A 22,172-nucleotide genomic window follows, 5' to 3' on the forward strand; every position below is an offset into this window, starting at 1 on the left:
CACACACAGGACAGAAATGCCACTGTCAACTTGGCCTAGGTCCTCACTCTTTAAGCCTCAACTCCTACCACAAGGCTGCGGGGAGCTTCCTGTGAGAGACTCCAACCAACCCACTACAAGACCAACATGTTATAATGGGGTCTAATTAGCTAAGGGAAGGAGTTTTACACTGTTATCTCATTATATAGTGTCTTGTTGAGTGTTTTTTTGCGAAATTTGCCATCTGAATGTCTACTATAGTGACATATCTCTATAGATATGCACACACAAAAACTAGATATACCCACATAAAATATGAAAAATAAACTGAAGGAAAATAGATAGATCTATCCCTTGGTTAATATCTAAATTTAGGATCTTTTCTCCAAGGGTTTTACTAGCTAAAAAGATTAGAAATTTTCAACAAACTAGTAAAATAAAATAAAAAATAAAAGGAAAAGTTATTTTAGATTCTTGAAAAAAATGGGGTCGAAGAGTGAATTTTTACCTTGCCTCCTTACCTTACTAGTTTGTAAAGTTGTGATCACAACCCTTCTTTTGTCAATCCTTCCCTTTTGAGACTAAATAGTGAGGAGTTTGGAGTGGAACTATCCCGCTCTCTTAACCTTGAATATGCTCACGAGAAATCCTAGCTTGCTAGGAGGACCTGCTCATTCGAGATGCCCCAACCGAAGTAGAAATTGTAGCACCAATAGCCCACAATTCCAGATGGAGATTTCCCCTAAAGGGCTTGTCCAACACTGGAAGCGTATTTTTAGTGGCTACCAAAGAAAAAGATTTTAGCCTTCCCTTCCACATGATTGTCTGTCCCTTAATGGAATACTACTTCAATTTTGTGAAGAAAGAATTACAACTGCAAAACAAGTTCAAAAAGCATACTAATAGAGGGGAAGATCAAGAAAGAAATGCATAGAAAATTCAACTCAATACAACTCAAGGACACAAATGAGAGAGTATATTTTGCAAACTAGCTTTTTGTATTAACAGGATGAAATGATTTCACCATCAACAACAATTACTAGAGGAGAGGCTAGCCTTTTATAAAACATTTTTCTAATGGCTAGATAATAACTAGTTAACGACTAATTTGACTCCCTCTAGAAAATAATATTTACTAGTCATCCACATGTTGGAGACTTGGTAATTTTTTAATAAAATATTACATTAAATTCATGGCTTTGCCATTAAGGGGTCAAATTGACTTTCACAAAACCCAAGGAAGCTCAACATTCCACTTGCAAAGGATCTAGAAGTCAACAAGATGAAGAATAGTATCCTTTAGTGTTCCAATGTTCTCTTTGACCTTTCCAATAGCCATCTCACCCTTTGAGTTGACTTTTCCATGCATAGTAACTCAAATTTGATATCATTTTCTTGTTTTCCAACACCTTGATGAATTTTTCAATTCTGAACTTGACCTCCTTTTTCTCATTTTCCAACACCTTGATAAATTTTTCAATTTTGTTGCCTGCGTTTGTTGCTTAGTCACCAGGTTCGAGTTCGAGTTCGAGTTCGGCGACCATGAAATTCGAATAAAGTTCGGCAACTAAAATTTTGTCGATAAAATTCGACATAAAATTCGACATATAGAAATTCGAAAAAAAAATGTATATTAAAGATAGATATGCATATGAGAAATGGTATGGCAGCTACCAGCAAGTCCTGTGAGCAACCATTCATAACTGTTCAAAAAATAAAATACATCTGAATCTTAAAATAATTCAATCTTTTAAAGATAGATTGGCATAAAAAAATATACAAAAACAGTTTTAAAGAATTTTCATTGTCCAATATGGGTGATACAAGGTTTCCAAACTCAAATTAAAAAAATAAAAGCTAAGAGTTAACACACAACAATGAGCAATTTGAATCTATCGAATTAAGCTTTTTGTGGTTACAACTTACTGACACCCTGTAGGTTTTAGTACCTATTCAAAATAGGTTTATATTATTATTTTTGGTAAATCCTAAAAAATCACCTAAATAAAACAACTGCAATATATTTTATCTTCTTATAAAATAAATATAAGAAAATTAATAAAAATAAAATAAACCATTTGGATCTTAATGAAAATTTATTATACTAAAACATATTTTAAGATATATTGTATTATAATATATTCTATGAAATTACAAACGTTCTCAAAACTCTCATTTAAATGAAAATGGTTAACCACATTTTATATTTTATACAAGGACCATAGTATGAAATGGGAAATGCTTTTCACGGACGAATAAGTGCAGCAAAAACCACCAGTAGCACTAAGCTCACATCGACGTATCGTGGACAGTTGAGTTGCATTGTAAATTCATATTACGACGGTACCCTTTATAGTTAAGCACCAAAGGCTATCACACCACGTCCAAAGCTGGGCTCGAAAACGAATTTAATCGAACTGTAAAACCCCCGGGCCGCAACCTAAAGCGTAAAACGCGTGAAAAAAACGAATTTAATCGAACTGTAGGCGAATTTAATGCGAATTTCAACGAATGTCAGGCGATTTTGTTCGAAAAAAATCGAATTCGGCTTGAAATTCGAGTTCGCCATTAAATTCGGCGAACTCGAACGAATATGTTCGTTTGTCATTGAAATTCGCCGAATTTCGAATTTAATGGTTGAAATTCGGCGAATCTGGTGACTAAGGTTTGTTGTAACTCGGCCAGATTTCATTTGGGTCTTGCTTTGTTTGACCAAATTATGCCATGTGTTGCCACATCATCATGCTTTGTGTTAAATCTCTTAACACCCTTAGGAATTTGGAGAAACCAAGACATGGGTTTTGTTCCTCTCATTATGTAGATCAATTTTGAAATATTACATGTCAAATTCTAACAAAATCTACCCCTGTAATGCCACCTAGAAACATGTCCTAACACATCATCACACCCAAGTGGATGATCTCTAACATCCTTGACTATTTGTAAATCTGAAACATGGGTTTTGTTCCACTCATTGAGTAGACCACTTATGACATAATGCATATGAAAAATCTACCCAATGTTCCCCTTGTTCTACTGCCTAGAAACTTATGCCACCTGTTTGATCAACCATACCTTGAGAATTCCTACACCAAATGGAAAAATTCCATGTGGCATGTCATCCTTTCACTAAGCTCTACAATCTGAGACCATGTTGACTTTTTGACTTTTGAGACCACTTTGCATTGGAAAACATGAGCTACCTTGGGAAGCATGAAAGTGTCACTGATTGTGAGACCACCATGTCTGAGAAACATCAGAAGGATACGATACCAAAGCCAAGGCCATCTAGAGACTATATAGACTTATAACCATGAGGAAAGACACGTACACCCGACGAGGGCTAAACTAGCCCCTACACTAGTAATCCCCCTACAAACAAGGCTCCCATAAAACCATGAGTCCACATATAAGCCCATCAAAGGCCCTCCAATCCTATACAGGGTGAAAAAAACCTAGAATGAACCCTAGGATGCCTACATGGCCTCACATGGTTGTTACATGGTTTTTGACTTGTGACCTTGGGCTTATAATGGTGTTTAAAATGTTGTAATGAATATGAGTACCCCTGCTGAAAGAAGAGTAACAAGACGCATGTTCATAGTTTGGAATATAAGAGCCGGGTTGTTCTATTCAATATTTTAAAATGGAAGTGTAATTGTTGTGTTGATACATCATTCATTGTTAAGGAGTAAAGTAGCACTTTGCCCACATCATCTACAATGTTTGCATCCCAAACTGGTAGGTACCCCTAAGCTACCAATGTCAAAAGTGTATATTGTGAGGATGACATAGGAGCTTAAGCCATTGATAGCATAATTCATGTGAATCTGCTTATAGCAACACAGTTAGAAGAATAAAGGGCCAACTTAGTTTTCAAACAGTTCCCAATAATTATCTTTACCATTATTGTTGTCTCTCTACCAATGTTATCAGAACCGAAAAACCTTGTGGACCATGAACCAGTTGCAACTGGACCGGAACCAGTAAAAAACCGAAGAAGAAAGAACCACAAAAATGGTTTACCAAAAACACATAAAATATTCATATTTTAAAGAAAAACATATATATTCATGTGCATCCATATGAATCCAAACCATTTATATACAAATATGCAAAAGTTCTCATTTACATAGCATGTAAGGGTGCACATAACCAAAATATTATCGAGTGCAATCCATCTGTGAACAGAAATTACATCAACAAATAGGCTCTAGATGGCCTCTAGCATCCAAACAAATCATGCTACAACAACTTCCTACATATCATCAAAATCATTGCTTATATTGGGGTCTTCGCCATCAATATAACCATTTAGGCATTAAAACGAAAGAGAAAAAACGTAGCATGTCATGTCAAGATTTTGTTGAGTGATAGGTACATTTTTAGTAGTGTCATGGTAGAGGAGTTCGACAACCAATGTCATTATCATCAAGTACATAGAAGGCTTGGTGCTCTTTATTAAATACTAGCTCCATACCCTCGTACATGACAAAATCCAATGGAAATATTGCAATCCCCCCAATCCTGAAATCCTAACTGTTAAGTCTGCTAGATTTTGAGTGAAATCTAAAATTCTACTTTCTCCATATGAAATCCAATGAGGTTGGAACCACTCTCAAACATCCTGAGTCATTTCATGGTAATGTTAAAAATTTAAGTAAAAAGGATGAAAAAAAAATCATTTTCATCATTTTACTTTTAGAATTTAACATTACCATGAATTGCATAGCAATACTAGGGCCATACGCTTGATTACTAGGCTGAGGGCCATACGCTTGAATATTAGGCTAGCCTAGGGGAGAGTACGAAGTGTGCAAACTAACTAAAAAAATTTAAATAAAGGCAGTTTTTTTACACAAAACTGGCTTTGAACCTGCCGGTTCAGTGAAATCAGCCGGTTTGGTACCGAACCAGCCTATTCCGGTTCGGACTGATTTTGGGCCAAAAACAGTGGGACTGGCCAGTTCCACTAGTTCCAGTCTGGTTCTGATAACACTGCTCTCTACAATGATCCTTGGGTACCTTGCATGTCACACCCCAACTATTGCCATGTACATATACAAGCAAAACTTTTGCGTCATATCACAACCTATCACCACCACTTTTCCATATTTGCATAGATGTAATCAAAAACAAAGATGTCTACTTTGAGAAAATATCACAATTTTGTGATAAGAACCAAGAACCATTAGCATTGGAATTCATCCAAGTTTGATGATGTAAGTACTTTAAGGTTGATATAGTTTGCTTTGGCAAGGTTTTTGAAATCCATTAAATAAAAACAGTTGCTTAAAGACTAGGATTATATATGAACGTGGCACCCAAAAAAGAAGCTCATGACAAACAGGTTGCAAATGAGCACTATTAGGGTTCGAAGCAATGACCTTGAGCATGAAACTCACATTGCATTGCACAAAAAGTTGAACTTACTTGATTTCAGAGGTGCCTATTTCATTTGTGATTGTCTGCTGCAAGCCAGATGTCTTAATGTGATCCCACACACACATTCTACTTGGATGACTAAGAAATGACATGATTATAAAGTTATAAACTTATTCCACCACCAACTTCCTTTTTATAAGATTTTATAACTACATATGTACATGAAAAGAAACACAAGATACGGTGGAGAGTAATAAATGCCAAATATTATTAATAACGTTACAGTGATACACTGCACGGTTAGACAAAGGTGGTTTACTCATATACGGAATACATGTACCACTCTCTCACATATCTCATCTCACATTGCATTATTTATGGTACTTCAATATGGTTATGGTGGTTGAACCAACTAACTTTAAACATTATTTGTAGCACGATACATAATGCATTTAATATTAACATCAATATTAGCGCTGGTTTTATGCTCCTCTAGTAAGCCACTTCAAAGTTCAAACAAAAGCTCCGATAAAGCTTTCAACAACCAAACAACTGTTGATCACCCTGAATCTCCTAACAAGTTTTAAAGGGTATCACTGCAAACGAACTGTGACGAGCTTTGAAACGGATTACTTGAAACTACCATTTGACAGGTTTTGAATTGGATTGTTACACCAAAACACCCTAGAGATTTTCTCCCCCTACTTTGCACCAGTGTTACTTGGGAGCAGGAGCGAAAGCGGGGAGCGAAAGCGGGGAGCGAAAGCGGGGAGCGAAAGCGGGGAGCGGGAGCGGGAGCGACATTTTCAGAAGCTCGCGGTTTGGGAGCGAATCCTGGAGCGTTTTTTATATAATATTTATATTTTTTATATTTTGATACATATGTCAACAAAAACATGTAGAATAATGAATTAGATATTAAAAACATAAAAAAACATAGATTGAACCATATAATAACAATCATCTAGAAGTTATAATCTTCATCAACCACGTCCACAAGTTAGTAACATAGTAACATACAACATATTGAGTCTCATGATTTATCAATCTTAAAGTTTCAAGCTTTCAAAATTCAATATATAACATTTATCATCATTGATCACCAAAGTTGTACTTGTAAGCTAAGTGTAACCATTACAACAAATAATATCTAACATGAAATGAAATGTTATAAAATGAAATGAAATGAAACAACTTTCAACTTTCATGAAGCATCATATTCATAATTCATTACTAATGAGTTATAATTACCAACTTCAAACTTAAATTGTCATATATTGTTTAAAAAAATATCATAATAAATATGAAAGAGTCAATAGTTATAAAAGCTACTAGAAACTAGAAAAGAGAGGTAAATCTATTATCTATTTCTTATGCTTGGGCCTCTTGCCACCACAAGAAATGTCTAATTTTTTAGTCTTGTTGGAAAATCAGGATCTTTGTCATTAATATCACCCTCTAAGCATTAATATTCAGAGGTATCCTTGTTATTACCTATGTATCTGTATAGGGATCTTTGTCATTAATATCACCCTCTAAGCATTAACATAAGATAGAAAAAGCATAGCATGTCAAGTCAAGATTTTGTTTGAGTGATGCGTACATTTTTAGGAGGGTCATGATAGAGGAGTTCGATAACCAATGCATCAAGGTACATAGAGTGATTGATGCTCTTGATTAAATACGAGTTCCATACCCTAATACATGACAAAATTCAATGGAAACATTGCAATCCCCCAATCTTGAAATGCTGAAAAACTGATAAGTCTGCTGGATTTTGAATGAAATCTAAAATTCTACTTTCTCCATATGAAATCCAATGAGGCCAGAACCACTCTCAAACATCCTAAGTCATTTCATGGTAATGTTAAAAATTTAAGTAAATTACTTCAAGAATTTAACATTACCATGAATAGCATATCAATACTAGGGCCTAGACTTGATCATCCCACTCAAAAATTATTTGTTTCTTTAAAAAAAATTGCATTTCAAACATTACTACGAAAAAAATTGCAAAAAAGGCAAAACGCTCCTGAAAACGCCCACAAAAAGGCAGGGAGTGAAATTTTTTTTAGGGAGCAGCGCGCTCCCGACCCGCTCCCGCCCGGAGCGCGGATTGGGAGTGGGATCGAGAGAGGGGGGTGGGGGGGGCAGGCTCCCCCGCAACACTGCTTTGCACATTCCCTACAGGCTTCTGTACAACAGGACTTGAGCTATTTACAAGTCAGAAAATGTGACCAAACTTACTTTTTCTGGGGACATTGTATAGTCCTATATTTGATCAACATTCACTAGCTACTTTTGAGATCACCAATTCTAACACTGAAAACCCTCAGCCATCATCAAGCCAAATAGCACAATAAATGCTAATCAGCCATAGTATTATTGCGACCAAAACCCAACACAATTTCAAGAATCTTTCAAGTTTCAACCTTTTCAATTCCAAAATTCATGGGCACCAAAAACTTCAAAACTTACCTCTTTTCCTGCCTGCCAAAACCCTCTAGAATCCCAACAACTCGGTCCCATGTTTGTCCACACTGCTGTAAATGTAAACAACATATTCACACTGTTCCAGTCCTGTTTCTGACTCCTGTAATGCATTTTTTCAAGTCTCTCTCAGAGTTCTCTGTACCAAAATTATTCTAGAATGCCCAATTTCCATTGCAGCCCGATTTCCTCCGCAATGTTTCTGGTACAATTCAAGCCATAATGCTAGTTATGTGGGTTTCCACAAAATTGATAAGAATGCAATCCCCAACTTTTATTAGCAGGAAATGAAGTCTGATATTAAGCAATTTGTTGCAAAATGTGACGCTATCAGAATAAGGTAGAAACTATTCCTTATCTTGGCCTGCTCTATATTAATGCCATCGTTAATCAAAGGTGGGAAGAGGTCTCTATTGACTTCATGACAGGTCTACAGCCCTACGAAGGTAAGGATGCTATCTTTGTGGTAGTTGATTGTTTAACGATGTATGTCTGTTTCATCACTTTGACTATAAAGTTTATAGCTTCCAGGGTTGTTGATTTATTCTTTAAGCATGTCTAGAAACTCCATGAACTCCCTTGCTGCATCATTAATGACAGTGATCCCAAGTTTGTAAGTCACTTATGGAAATAACTTTTCAAACTAGTAGAAGCCACTTTACATATTAGGACTGCCTATTAACCTCAAGCATAAGGACAACAAAAGTAGTTAATAAGTGCCTGGAGGGGTATCCTTATTGTACACAAGGTGTAAGCAAAGAAAATGGATGAAGTGGTTGCCACTAGCTGGATATTGGTATATACTACATATCACTTTGCACCAAAATAACCCCCTTTAAGGCATTATATGGTTATGAAACCCCATCACCTGAGGATTGGATCATTCAAAGTCCTTGTAGCAGTGGAAACACTATGAGAAATGTATAACATTTTTAGCCTCATAAAGGAAAACTTGTCCATGGCAGCACACATAATGAAACAACATGCTGACCATCACTGCTTAGAATGGTAGGCAAATGGAGGAGCCCCCTTGACGAGGAAGCCACTTGGGAGTCTGAGGCATTTTTTAAGGAACACCCAAATTTGCATATGTTACAATGCATGATGCCTCTTGGTTAGCCATCAACTAAACACACACAAAAAATTCCTTTCATGCTTTAGACAAGAATTTCTTCATTTACTTTTGGTGTAAAGTGGTTTGGGATTCAATCTTACTTTCTATTCTTCAGGTGAATTATTCATGAAGCTCACCTGTTTTTTTTTTGAACAGCAGCCTCGGAAATCTATCAGGATGCCAAAAGGAGGGTTCTTCAATGAAATTCCGGCAATCTAATGCTTACTTCATATTTAGAGACATCTTTCTGTATTCTTCAAGTTATTATACCACATATTTTGGAGTTTCTTGGGCCAGCAATGCATCTTTTCAGTTACTCCTACGATTTTTACAAAATTGGTGTTATTGTTGATTTTTCAGCTTTCATTGAAAAGCTCTCAAGGTAGGGGGGGCATGTTGTGTACCTAAACCACATCTTTACTGGGTATTAGTCGTTATGTATATGAGCTATTCTGTATGTATGCCCATGATTTTGTAATAACGTTCTAGTCTTACGGGCCGTATAGTATCATGTTTAATATTTCTGAAAGGCTTTATAAGTAATAAGGGTGTTATCACTTCTATTAGAGACTTAAGCTTTAAGTTAGTGATTTTGCCTTTCTTTAATATAAATATGGGTGACCCCTCTCATTTATAACTTATCATTTTTTGAATTGAATCACATCAGCTTTTTTCTGTCCTTCAATCTAGGGCAGTGATTTGCAGATTCAATGGTTTTTGGCCCAAATCCGATGCTTTGCATCAGTGGGCTTTCACAACCTAGACCAAAAACTACGACATACGCCTTTGCTCAAAAGGTTACTTTATTGTTCAATTCAATGCCCCGGAAGATGTGGAGAGAGCACTGAAAGAAGGGTCCTAGTTTTAGGGAAATGCAGGGCTTCTCATTACCCCTTGGTTCCCAGATTTTGATGCCACAACAATGGTGGTCTCAACAATGCTATTGTAGCTAAGGCTACCAAATCTTCCCCTTCCTTTTTGGCACCACAAAGTTCTAGAAGAAATTGGGAACACTCTAGGGTTATTCAAAAAGATGGACCTCAAAAGAACGGAGAAAGGATTATTTACCTTCACCAAAAGCTATGTAGAAATCATAGTTTTACGAAACGGCCGAACCGAAACGGAAACGGCCGTTTCGTTCCGTTTCAAAAGCCTCCACATTGACCCGGCCCTTGACCCGGCTCGGTTGACCGGGTCAGCTATGACTCGGCCGGGCCCGGCCGAGTCATAGCTGACCCGGTCAACCCGGCCGGGTCCCGTCATGACTCGGCCGTACCGTTACAAACCGGCTGTGGCAGCGTATTAACCCAAAAAAAATGACTTTTTTGCTGTTTTTTAATAAAGTTAGTTAGGGTTTGTGGAGCTGAAAGGGTTATTGTGATTTGTTTAATGTTTTTGGGGTCCATTTCCCCTCCCAAACTCTATTTAAGACAGCCAAATGCTCTCATTTCACTCACAGCAGTCTTATGCATTTGAGTGAGAGTCTTCTTTGAGAGTTAGTGAGCAGTTCTTGAGCTTGTTTTGGAGCAGCAGTGAGGAGTCTTGGAGGAGCATTGTAGCTGGAGTGAGGAGCTTCTTGGGCAGCCATTTGGAGCAGCATTGAGGAGCTGATTTTTGGAGCAAGCTTGAGGAGGCAGTTTGTGCCTAGAGGTATTTTTTTCCACCTCTATAAATCTGTTTTTACTTAGTAAATTTTAGGTGCATATCAAGATAGCTTAGAGAGTGTTTTTAGTCAAATAAATGAACATTGAATCAATTTTTATTTTTTTTTCATTTTCAGATTGTTTTCCTAGTCAAAAAATGGCACCTAGAGCAAAAGATCCTGCTTCGGCATATGTTGAAATGGTTGATGATGAGATGTGTTGCAAGTTTTGCCATAGGAAAATTAAGTCAGGTCCTGGGGGGATTAATAGGCTGAAACAACACTTGGCAGGGATTAAAGGCAATATTACTGCATGTAAATCTAATGAAATTGGGGAGATTAGAAAGAATTTGTTGGAAAGCTTTGAAAAATTTAATGCAGAAAAGACTAGGCAAAAAGAGATACAGGCTGAAATTGGGAGGAAGAGGGAGATACAAAGAATGATGGCTGCCAAGGCCAACCCCCACTATGAGTTTGAGGGTTCTTCCTCTATCCCTCAAACTGATGCATCAAACCCTTTCCGTTATGTTCCTCCCTCTTTTGCTTCTGTTCAAGATAAGGGAAAGGGTAGAATGAAGGGTGATGGGACTATCAAAAGTTTTTTCACTCACTCAGGCTCCTCTCCATCAGATGCACATGGTCCTGAAGTTAGTAAAGGTCTTGCTCAGCCCACTTTAGATGACCATTGGAAGAAAGAATTGAGGGAGACTGCTTGTGACTACATAGCTAGATGGTGGTATGATGCTGATATCCCCTTTAATGCTGCTCGTTCACCATATTATGAGCCTATGTTTGAGGCCATACATGCTGCTGGAAAAGGCTTCAAAGGCCCTACTATGCAAGAGCTAAGGGGGTTTCGTTTGCAGAAAGAAATTACATCAATTAATGAGTATTTGCAAGATTTCAAGGAATCATGGGCAAGAACAGGGTGTACCATCATGTCAGATGGATGGACTGATCAAAAAACCGTACCATCATAAACTTTCTTGTCTTCTGCCCACAGGGAACCATGTTTTTAAAATCAGTTGATGCATCTGATAAGGTAAAAGATGGCCACTTGTTGTTTCAGCTATTGGATGAGGTTATTCAGGATGTGGGGGTGGCTAATGTTGTTCAAATCATCACAGACAATGCCTCTAACTATGTTCTTGCTGGTAGACTGTTAGAGGAAAAACACAAGACCATCTTTTGGACCCCATGCGCTGCACATTGCATAGACCTCATGCTTGAGGATATTGGAAAATTAGATTGGGTCAGAAACACTGTAGATAATGCCAAAAGCATAACAAAATTTATCTACAATCATACACTGGTTTTGAGTCTCATGAGGAAACACACTGGAGGCAAGGATATTATTAGGCCTGCCATCACTAGATTTGCTACACATTTTTTGACACTGCAATCTATGCTTTCCCAACATAGAAACTTGCAAAAGATGTTTTCCAGTGATGATTGGAATCAAAGCAGTTGGTCTAACAAACCAGAAGGCAGAGAATTGAAAAGGAAAGTCCATGATGAAACTTTTTGGAGAAAGGCAGCAGAGATTGTGAAGGTTGCTGAGCCACTAGTTAAGGTGTTGCGGTTGGTGGATGGGGAAAGGTTGGCTATGGGCTTCATTTATGAGGCTATGGATCAAGCAAAGGAGCAAATAAAGACAGCATACAAGGATAGAGTGGCAAAGTATGGGCCCATTTGGGCAATCATTGATGAAAGATGGAACAATCAACTCCATCGCCCTATACATGCAGCTGGGTATTTTTTGAACCCACGGTATCATTATAAAGCTAAGGAGTCAAGAGCTTTGAGGGGGGAGGTCAGAGATGGACTGGTTGATTGCATTGAGCGCATGGTCCCATCGGAGTCTGATCAGCTGCTGATACATCAGCAGGTCACATCCTTCAGCAATGCAACAGGTACCTTTGGGAAGAACCTAGCAAAGATTGCAAGAGAAGCAGATGAGCCAGGTAAACAAAAATTTCAATTTTCAATTTCTTAATGGTTTTACTTTTTTTATTAAAGTTTGTTAAATCATTTATAATTTGAAAGTTAGATATAATTTGTAATTTTGTTGAGCTTCAACCTTCATCTAACTCATAATTCATTACACTCCTATGTTTTTTGCAGCACAATGGTGGGAGGCCTTTGGTGGCCAGTGCCCTGAATTGCAAAGGTTTGCAATTCGTATTTTGAGTCAAACTTGCAGTGCATCTGGGTGTGAGCGCAATTGGTCTGTCTTTGAGAGGATTCACACAAAGAAGAGAAACCGTTTGGAGCAAAAACGGTTGAATGATCTAGTTTTTGTCCAATACAACCTTCGGCTCAGACGGAACCAATTGCTGAACAAAAGACCTGATTCAGATCCCATTGTGTTGGAAGACATTGATCCAACATCAGATTGGGTAGTGGAGAGTCGTCTACCAGAGTTTGATCCTGATGAGGATCTTGATGAAATTGATGTTGAAGATCCACTGCAGCGTGTTCAGTTGAATGCAGATCCCGATCCACCAGCCTCAGTCTCACAGCCAGCTAGTAGGACTCCAGTTGTAGGTGCTTCGCCTTCCTCTGCTCAGCCACGACAGAAGCGCAGCCGCATTTGTACTCTATCTCAGCTTGCATCTGCTGCACAGCCTAGTGGTACTGGCACCACTTCTACAGTTGCAGTTGGAGACGATGATGATGAGGAGGAGCCATGGGGCCCCTTGTCTGACTCTGATGATGATGATCCAGAGATTGGTCGAGATGATCTTGGCTCCTCTGGCAGTAGCTACTAGCCTCCTTGGTTATTTGTATTTTGTTTTGACTCTTGAGTCTTTGATCATGTATGACAGACTACAGTTGACTATGTATTTACTATTGCCATTGGGTACCACCGTACCATTTTGATATAATGGATTGGTTCATGAGCCTACTTTGATCATATGTTGTCTTCCATGTATATTATAATGTTGTGTGTTTGGAAACTTGAATGAAAATCTTTAAAATTATGTTTAAAATATTTAAAATTATGTTTTTTTATAAAAAAATAAATATTTAATGTATTTTTTACAACGACCGAGTCATTGAAATCGAGCCGGCCGAGTCATTACCGAGTCCGAATCCGAGTCCGAGTCGATCCTCGGCCGAGTCCGAATCCGAGTCCGAGTTGTAAAACATTGGTAGAAATAGACCTAAGTAAAGGTCTACCTGATCACATTTAGTTGAAACATAACAACTTACAGTGGACCCACATTCTAGATTATGAAAATACGGCATTCAGATGTCAATCATGTTACCAAACAGGGCACTTGCAAAACACATGCCCACAGGGAAAAAAGAACCCGAAAAAGAAAAAGGAGCAAGCTCGCAAAACAAAATGATGGAATCCTTCTGATCCCTACATCACAAAGGAAGAAGAAGAAAAAATCACGGAGAACCCTCCAAACCAAGAAGAAGGAGATGCTCCAGTCCAAAATGCAATGCAACCCACAAGCAGAATGGTAAAAAATCAGAAGAGATCCATGAACCAAAACAGCAAAAAAATGTGGCACACAAAGAGAGTTCATGTTTCTGAAAGTTCAAATTCAAACAAAGAACTCCCACCAAAGATACCCAGAAGCAATTTGGCAATGGTCCTAGTCGACCCCAACTTAGGGGGATGGAAGAAAGTCCAGAAAAAGAAAGGCAAGAAAGAGAAGATAAGTGATTACCACCACACTTAACTTTGCAAGTTTCTGTTATTTTTTTAGTTTTTTCTTGTGCACATATGCTGAGAGGTTGCTCCTACTGAATGTGGTTAGCATCTACAAATAAAATTACAGATTTTTTCCTTTGGAAAAAAAATCAATAGAATCAAATAGTTTATTGGGAATGTCTTTTTGCATTACTCAAAATCTTCAGGTGTGAGCCACCTTGCAGGTGCCCCTACTCTTTTTTTGGGTTGGGCTCTTAGCTTTTGTTACTCTAGTTTTCAACTTCCATTACATCAATAATTGCAGCAGTAGTTCCATTTTGGATGCAAAAAAATTCAAATGTGACCTGCAGAGTTAACTACTGCAATCAAAATCTGGTGGAAGCCCTGGTGACCTTGATGGCCCATGGTTATAACATATATCAATGGCTGAGGAAGCAATGTGTCTAAACGGATGAGCCCTGGGGCAAGTCCCCAGGTGAACTTGATGGAATAGATACCCTTTGGTTGTTGAATCTATGCCCAAGGTAGAGCCCGTTTCTTTAACAAAGGCCTATTTACAAACCAAAACAAATAGTGGCCATGTGCCAGCAACAAGAGGAACATAATACGTATTGTATACTGTCAGTAAAGTGATAACAGAAATACAGCAAAAAGAATACAATGAAAACAGCAATAATTGACCAAATGCATAAGGTGGTGAATTAAATCAAATTTCATGCTAAATAAAGATGTAAAGATAAGCATAAAAAATGAATCACATATATCAATACTTGACTACAAGAATAACCATTTCTAATCAACTGGATCGGTGCACTGGAATGACACAAAAGTTCAGCAAGAGTGATGATTTAGATAGACCCAAATATGAGATGCAGTTCTGTAACTGATCACATAAATAGCCAATTTATTGAGACAGCTGAGAGACCCATGTCAAGGCATAATTTTTCCTTTAGAATAGCCATATTGATGAGAATTGCATTTATTATTTGAAAATTCCCCAGATTTCCTCTACGGATTCATTATTGTTTCAATAGTGTAATATCTCGAGTGTTCACCTTTTTAGACGCATTTATTCTCTTTTATTTTCTGCATATATGATTATAAACTCATGGAGAAAAGCTGGCTTTGCCCATCAATCTTAAGGATCGATCAAGTACAATATACCTTGTATAAAGATTTTGCAATTGCATACAAAATAGGCTATAGCATATAGTAGACATGCAATTCCCATAATTACTTGGTGTTAAAATTATAAATACAACAAAGCAGTGTAAAGCAGGTCTTGACATGTAAGTCCAAATACTAAAAGAAATCTTGTCATCCACTCTTAATTTGTTGCAACACAAGATTCTTTCATAGGTATAAAAAACACATAGCAGTCCATGCTAATTGAGATAAACAATTACATGTGGCTTTGTGGTCCTTATTTTGAGTTTCAGGGTCCATCTAATGTGTTAACTTTCATTTGCATTTCAGTTTGGTTTTTGGCACATGTAAGACAATCCATAAGCATATCAATCCCAAGTGGGCATCACCTTCATTTTAAGAAATCTTACATATAAATGTGCTGAGTTATATGAACTTGAAAGAATAACAGCAACATCATCAAAAGCATTTTTTACAGGGACTTATTCTTCATGCCACAGGTGTTAATAATGGTTTATTTGAAAAGTAGGCCTCCAAGTTGCCAATCACGAGATCTGCCATCACCTTCCTCGTTTCCCAGGTTGCACTGCCAACATGTGGCACCAAAACCACATTATCCATGTCAAAAAGCTCAATCGGCACATCAGGCTCATTTTCAAATACATCAAGTCCAGCACCTCCAAGACGAGCTTCTACTAAAGCCTTAACAAGCTCTTTCTCATCTACAAGGGGGCCACGGCCTATATTCACAAGGATTGCCTTTGGTCCCAATGCATCAAGAACACTCCGATCAATGATATGCCGAGTTTCTCTTGTTAAAGGGCAGGCTACTACAAGAACATCACTGCTTGCTGCAAGGTCCATAACACTAGAATAGTAGGTGTAAGTACTGTCAGACTTCCTAGACCTTGAGTAGTATGCAATGTTACACCCAAAACCTTCTGCCCTCTTAGCAATAGCTAAGCCAATGCGACCAAGCCCAATTATCCCAATGTTCTTTCCACTGAGCTGCGATTGACATCACAGAGTATAAAAAGCATTAGCTTGTCAATATTTACATCCTAATACTAGAAAATCATCAGTGAACAACACCTTAATTTAGGAGGAATTTAAGATTGTAATCACAAGAGAGACGATGGACTTTTCGCTACATATGTGAATTTGAAATATATCATGGCACCCGTCTACTTGTTTATGCCCAGTATGACTAGCCGTTCCTCAATGACTATCCACACTATGAAATATTTCTTGGAAATTTGAAAAGAATAAAAATTCAATTTCTTAGTGATAATCACATCACAATATCCCCCATATGTATATGAATAAAGAAATTCGTTCCATGAATGGCTTGTCAGAAGAAAGACTTATTTTTAGGCCTTGAAATTTAAATCTAATTACAGGAATACTAGATATTAATTTCATGGGGAAAAAATAGATGGGATAATTGCTATGAGGTATGTAACAAATGACATTACCGAAGAAGTTGTTGTGTACTTGTCTAATATGGTTTTTATGCTTTTTCCTATTGTGTATGGACCAAATCAGGCAATATGTCCAAAGCTTTGGGCCCCCTACATTCTCAACCAGGTTTCTTCCTCCTTAAACTTCCAGTGGTAGTTTTACTGTCCTTTTTACATTTTGTAAGTTACCATGTTATGTCATGGAATGACCCTGTTCATATTCAGAAGTGCTATTCTTTCTGGAATCAACATGATATTCATTTCCAAGTAATATTTCAAACTTAGAGTCCATGAAAATGCAAGAGGAAAAGCTGATGCTTGTAAGAATATCTGTATTAGATTTCCAATGTATGTAACCAAAAAGAACCCACCAGACCTTACATTATTTACTCAACCTTATAATTCTTAAGAATTTAAATCCAATTTATCTGTATTTGCAGGATACACGAGTATCACTTGCAAATTCTTGTTTCAAAACAGATATTCATCAGGTCCATGTAGATAATCAATAATTAAAGATTAACACCAAGAAACTTCAACATTTGTTATGTCTCCTGCACGAGTTCATGTTCCCAGGTGAGCATCATCCGGGACCCCAGAGAAATCCCTCCTGCACTTTCCAACACTAGAACTTTCTAATATAAGTGGTGTTCCAAATCAGCTAACACCAGCTTTCAGGGAAAACTACTGTTAGCTCAGTGTATACTTAAATGAAACGTGATGATCGGGAGTACAGTGCCATATAATGTATTGCAGCATGGTATATGGGTTACTTGTGATCTGACAGCTAGGTGCAGAAAAAGAGATGTCGATTGCAATAAAATACTCATCAGCAAATTATCAGCATTTGTGAACACTAGCAGATCAGTCAAATTAGAAACTAACCCCCGTTGCATTTGCAAGTAAGGGCAGTTGTCACCATACAAAACAGATGTTGCACCAGCAGACAGAATGCTGATCTGAACAAACAGCCAATAGTGGCTTAATGCAAAGAGAGGCAAAGATATGTTTAACGGTTTAAGAGACCCATGTTCATTGTAAGACATGTAAGGGCCTGTTGAAATATGTAACTAGGTTTGGTCTTCATAATGACATATGTAATCATGATTTTATGTATTTAATGTAAAAAGGAAAATAAATTTATTATTGTTGTTCTTGAGGCAGGGGTTAAGCTCCCATTGAGAGCTTCTAGGGCTTGTCATTGAGTCTACAAGTCTAGAGAGTCATTGTCATGTATGAAGGACCCTTCTTGGGCATGTTACATATTGTAAAAAGAATTTATCTGAGTCAAAGTCAAGTCAAAGGACCCTCCAAGACCTCGTCATGGTGCAATAAACAAGTAGGCCTACACAAGCAACAAGTCGGCCTAGAAGTAGTTACAAGTCGGCCTACAAACATGGATTAGACTTGGCCTCATTCAAGGAAACACACTTCACTCATCAAGAAGCTCGACCAAGGAAAAAGAAGAAGCCTCATATCAAGTGAAGAAGAGGAAGACAAGAAGGAAGAAAGATTGAAGTGATTTTGGGTCTGTTTTTGGCTATTCTTGTTCACAAATGCGAGGAGACTATGGCACAACTTACTGCAGTAAATCAAAAATACAATCACCTCAAGACGGTTGAAACAAGACAAGGAATAGACCTATCTTGCAAGCCGAAGTCACAAAGACACTAGCTCAAGACAAGCGAAGGAGAAGAAAGGCCAAAAATAGCCCTAATCCTATCACACGTGCAAAAGTTGCAGTCAAATGCAGTAGGCCAAGAATTGCAAGAAGAGAGGCCGAAAATTTCATACTAGTGTTGCAGGAGCGAAGGTTAAGGACGAAAGAGATATTGCAGCAGCATCAAGAAGTAGTTGACTTTGACTTGTTCAGAAAGAGGCAAGGTTTGACTTGGTCTTGTAGGAGTTCTGGTCAAGGGTTTAGTCTTGGAATTCGTCTATTGAAGATTCTATAAGAAGAAGAATTCTTGTGGGTTTTCCTCTCAAAGTTGGAGAGGTTTTGGCCCTGGCTGATCTCATTGTTCTTTATGATTTGGTAATTGTTTGATGAAGAAAACACTAATAATAAAGAAGTGAAGAAAGAAGCTAATCAAGTCAAGTAAAAATATAACACAAGCAGTTATCAAAGAAAGAGAAATCATCATGTATTGTTGCCCCTAGATTTCTCAACAAGGCCAGGATGAGTTGTTCAATATTCCAAAATCAAAGTGTGATTGTTGTGTTAATGTGCCATTTGTCATTGGGGAATGTTACATTGTATATTGTATGGGGTGTGTTAGGGTCCTATAACTATAGTAATCAAGGTATGATTATCTAGCTATTTATCCCAATGGGATGTTGTAACTTATTTTTTACTTTAGTTGTTTTTAATCCTTCTGAAAAAGAAAAAAGAGAAAGAGAAAAGAAAAGCAAAAAGAAAAATAGAAAAAGAAAGAAAAATAGAGGAAAATAAAAAGGAAATAAAAAATATGTGAGAAAATGAATATAAATAAAAATCCCAAAAGGGCGCGCTAGTTAAAATGTCGCCTTAAGTTTTATAATTATGGTTAATTTTAATTAATTAGTGAAAGATTTTGTTTTAATTTGTAAATAAAATGGATGTGATGTTTTGTCGTGTTTTGATAAAGCGTTTGTATAATTAAATGGACGAGATCGTCCCCGCCCAAATCAACGGCGGAGGACGATGTTTGGGCCCCCCACCTGAGTTTTCGGAACTTAACGAGGAGGAGGGTCCAAAATATGGTTTTGTAGAAACCGTCGAAATCCACGTGATGGCTCCACGATGACTTCGGGGACCTCCCCACCTTTACCGCTTACCGTTTGCACCCCCCCCCCCCCCCCCGGCGGAAAACCACTACCCACTCCACTCCATTCACAGCACGCCACCTGTCGTTCACTCATCCGTCCACGTCACAATATCGTTAATCATTGAATCTTCCCGCCAACAGTCATATGGACGTTGGCCATTAATGACTCCCGCAAACGTTTAATTCTTTTAATGCGACGCTCCAAAAACGGTAATGTTTCTGTTAAATCACCCCTCTCATTTTAAAAACCATGCATCATCCTACATTAGTCCCTTTGCCATTGGTTTGATATGTGCAAACCCAAAGATTTTCAAGTGCACCAATGCCCTCTGCAGCACCATTCACGTCTATAATCGATCAATTGCAGTCTGGTAACACTATTTCCTTAGCCTCCATTACAATCAAAGATGTCATCTCATAAGGGAAAGGCAAAAATGGTTGTTGAAAGTCCTGTATTACCTCTTGTTCATAACCTAGATGAATTTCCTTAGGTCGACACAGTATAAAATAGCGAAACCCAGTGTGAGTTCAACTTGTATGAGGTTCATAACTTGGCAAATAAAAAATTCTTATATAACAGTGATGAGTTGAGCATGTGGGAATCATTTTTACTTCAATTTATTTTCCCCCAAACTCGTGTCTTCTAAGAATTTGTTACATGGTGTCATCTTAGGTATCTCCCTAGCTAGAAGGTTGTAATTGCCCAAAATAATGAAATCTTATTCGCAATTACACCAGAAGCTATCTGTCAAGCTCTTCAGATTAATCCTCAAGCTCCCTTACATCCATTTTCCACTGATTCACTCATGGAAATATACTAGAAGCTTACTTTCTCTCAACGAGCCCATATTTTTATTCTTTTCTGCCTGGAAATTCTGAGTTACCCACACATAATCCCCCATATTATTCTTCTATTTTCCCTTAGATATCAAGGCAAGTTATTTCTATGGTTACTTGCCTATTAGGTTCTCCCATAGATCAATGGGTAAATGAAGTAGAGTTAGGATTTTTGTCAGTTTTTTCAATTGGTCATAAGCCATTAGTGATTTTTAACTACAGTTAATATCTATCAAATGTTATTCATGATCAGTTTCTGAACTTTACTGCTGAAGGTGCATTCAAACACTCGTCAGACCTTGTATATTTGATGTTGTTCTATCAAGCAGACAGGTTCAAATTTCAGTTGTAGAAGGTGGATGTACAGGGAAGACCACTATCAGTCATTCACTGGACTTCCTTGGTCAAAAAGAATACAGAGGAATATTCATTTAGTAATTTTGTAGATCAGTTTTTGCATGTATCCTTGTGTCTTCTTAGCAACAATGTTATACCAAGGATTTCACCAGAAATCAAAAGAGTTTTACATCTTACAGAACAAGCCAAGGTTGGAGACTAGTATCTTTACCAGAATTATACAGAAATTCGAATCTATGGATGTGAACTCCCTCCCTACAGGTTGCCAGTTTTTGTACCAGTAAGAATCTTTGCCTTGGAATATATCAGGCAAATGTTGAATATGGATGACCTGCATTTTGTGTCAAGAAAGCAGAAGGCACAATTTAAACTAAAGGCACATATTGGTCCTTACATCGTCAACACCAGAGCAACAGCAAAGGAAGCAGATGAGTTACTAAAGAAGATGAAATTCAAGTTGAGTTTCACATGGTCTTATGATCCATTAGGGATAATTTCAAAATTAAGAGTTGAGTAGAGGACCACACCTTATGCATATACACCTAGACCAGAAATAGAGTAATGAACCAATCAAGACGAGTGGACAGAGAATACACTACGAGAGGCTGAAGAGAAAATTGTCAGTCAGACATCTTTGTAGACTCCTATTTCAAAGGACAAAGAAGCTAAGAGATCAAGGGAAAGTATGTCTCCTACAGATTCAGGCTCTCAAGTTGCAGACTTTCGTGTTTTCAAGAGAAGAAAGAAGACAGATCCTAAGACAAATACTAAGACTGACACTAAAGATGATACTCAGACAAATACTCAAGAGGAATCATCAGAAGAAAAAGGCTCACAGGAGCAAGCTACAGTTGTTTTAACAGGTCTTCCCACCACTTCCTTCTCACACATTGAAGAGACAACAAAGTCACCTGTATCTTCTACATCCTAGATTGCAACACAACAGAACATTTTTGCCAGATATAGAGAGATTAAGAAGAAGAATGAAGCATTGAAGGCTACAACATACTCAGAATTTTGGAAGCAGACTTCTACTACTCAACATAGATTGTTGTTTGCACTTGACACAGAGAAGGGACAATTTCAATTAGCCTTCTTGGAACCTACAGTTCCAGTGTCAAAAAGTGCATAAGACTACAAAGTCTCTGTCTTTTATTTCAATACCAAGAAGATTCATGCAATCAATTAGATTGACTTGCATAAACAGGCTGGTGAAATGATATACTCAACATTAACAAGTTCAGCCATGGCAGCCTCCAAGTTGCAGGCCTCTCTAAACAACATG

The 22,172-nt window shown here is 37.7% G+C and overlaps 1 protein-coding gene across 2 annotated transcripts in view; it reads right to left on the reverse strand.

The window, feature by feature from the left end:
- The window catches only part of LOC149259660 (hydroxyphenylpyruvate reductase-like), a 176,478-nt gene that overhangs the window by 23,527 nt on the left and 130,779 nt on the right, over positions 1 to 22,172 (reverse strand). The window contains exon 2 of one of the 2 annotated variants that reach the window (XM_089418875.1): positions 15,787 to 16,434. The exons of the other annotated variant lie outside the window; for it this stretch is intronic. Within the exon in view, the coding sequence (XP_089275001.1) occupies positions 15,916 to 16,434 (519 nt within the window). The 3' untranslated portion in view covers positions 15,787 to 15,915. Of the gene's footprint in view, positions 1 to 15,786; positions 16,435 to 22,172 lie in introns of those variants that run through there. 2 annotated transcript variants of the gene reach the window in all.

Source organism: Pinus tabuliformis, chromosome 6 (assembly GCF_031772625.1).
Source record: "Pinus tabuliformis cultivar Carrire ecotype Pingquan chromosome 6, CPIR1, whole genome shotgun sequence".
Classification (NCBI taxonomy): Eukaryota; Viridiplantae; Streptophyta; class Pinopsida; order Pinales; family Pinaceae; genus Pinus; species Pinus tabuliformis.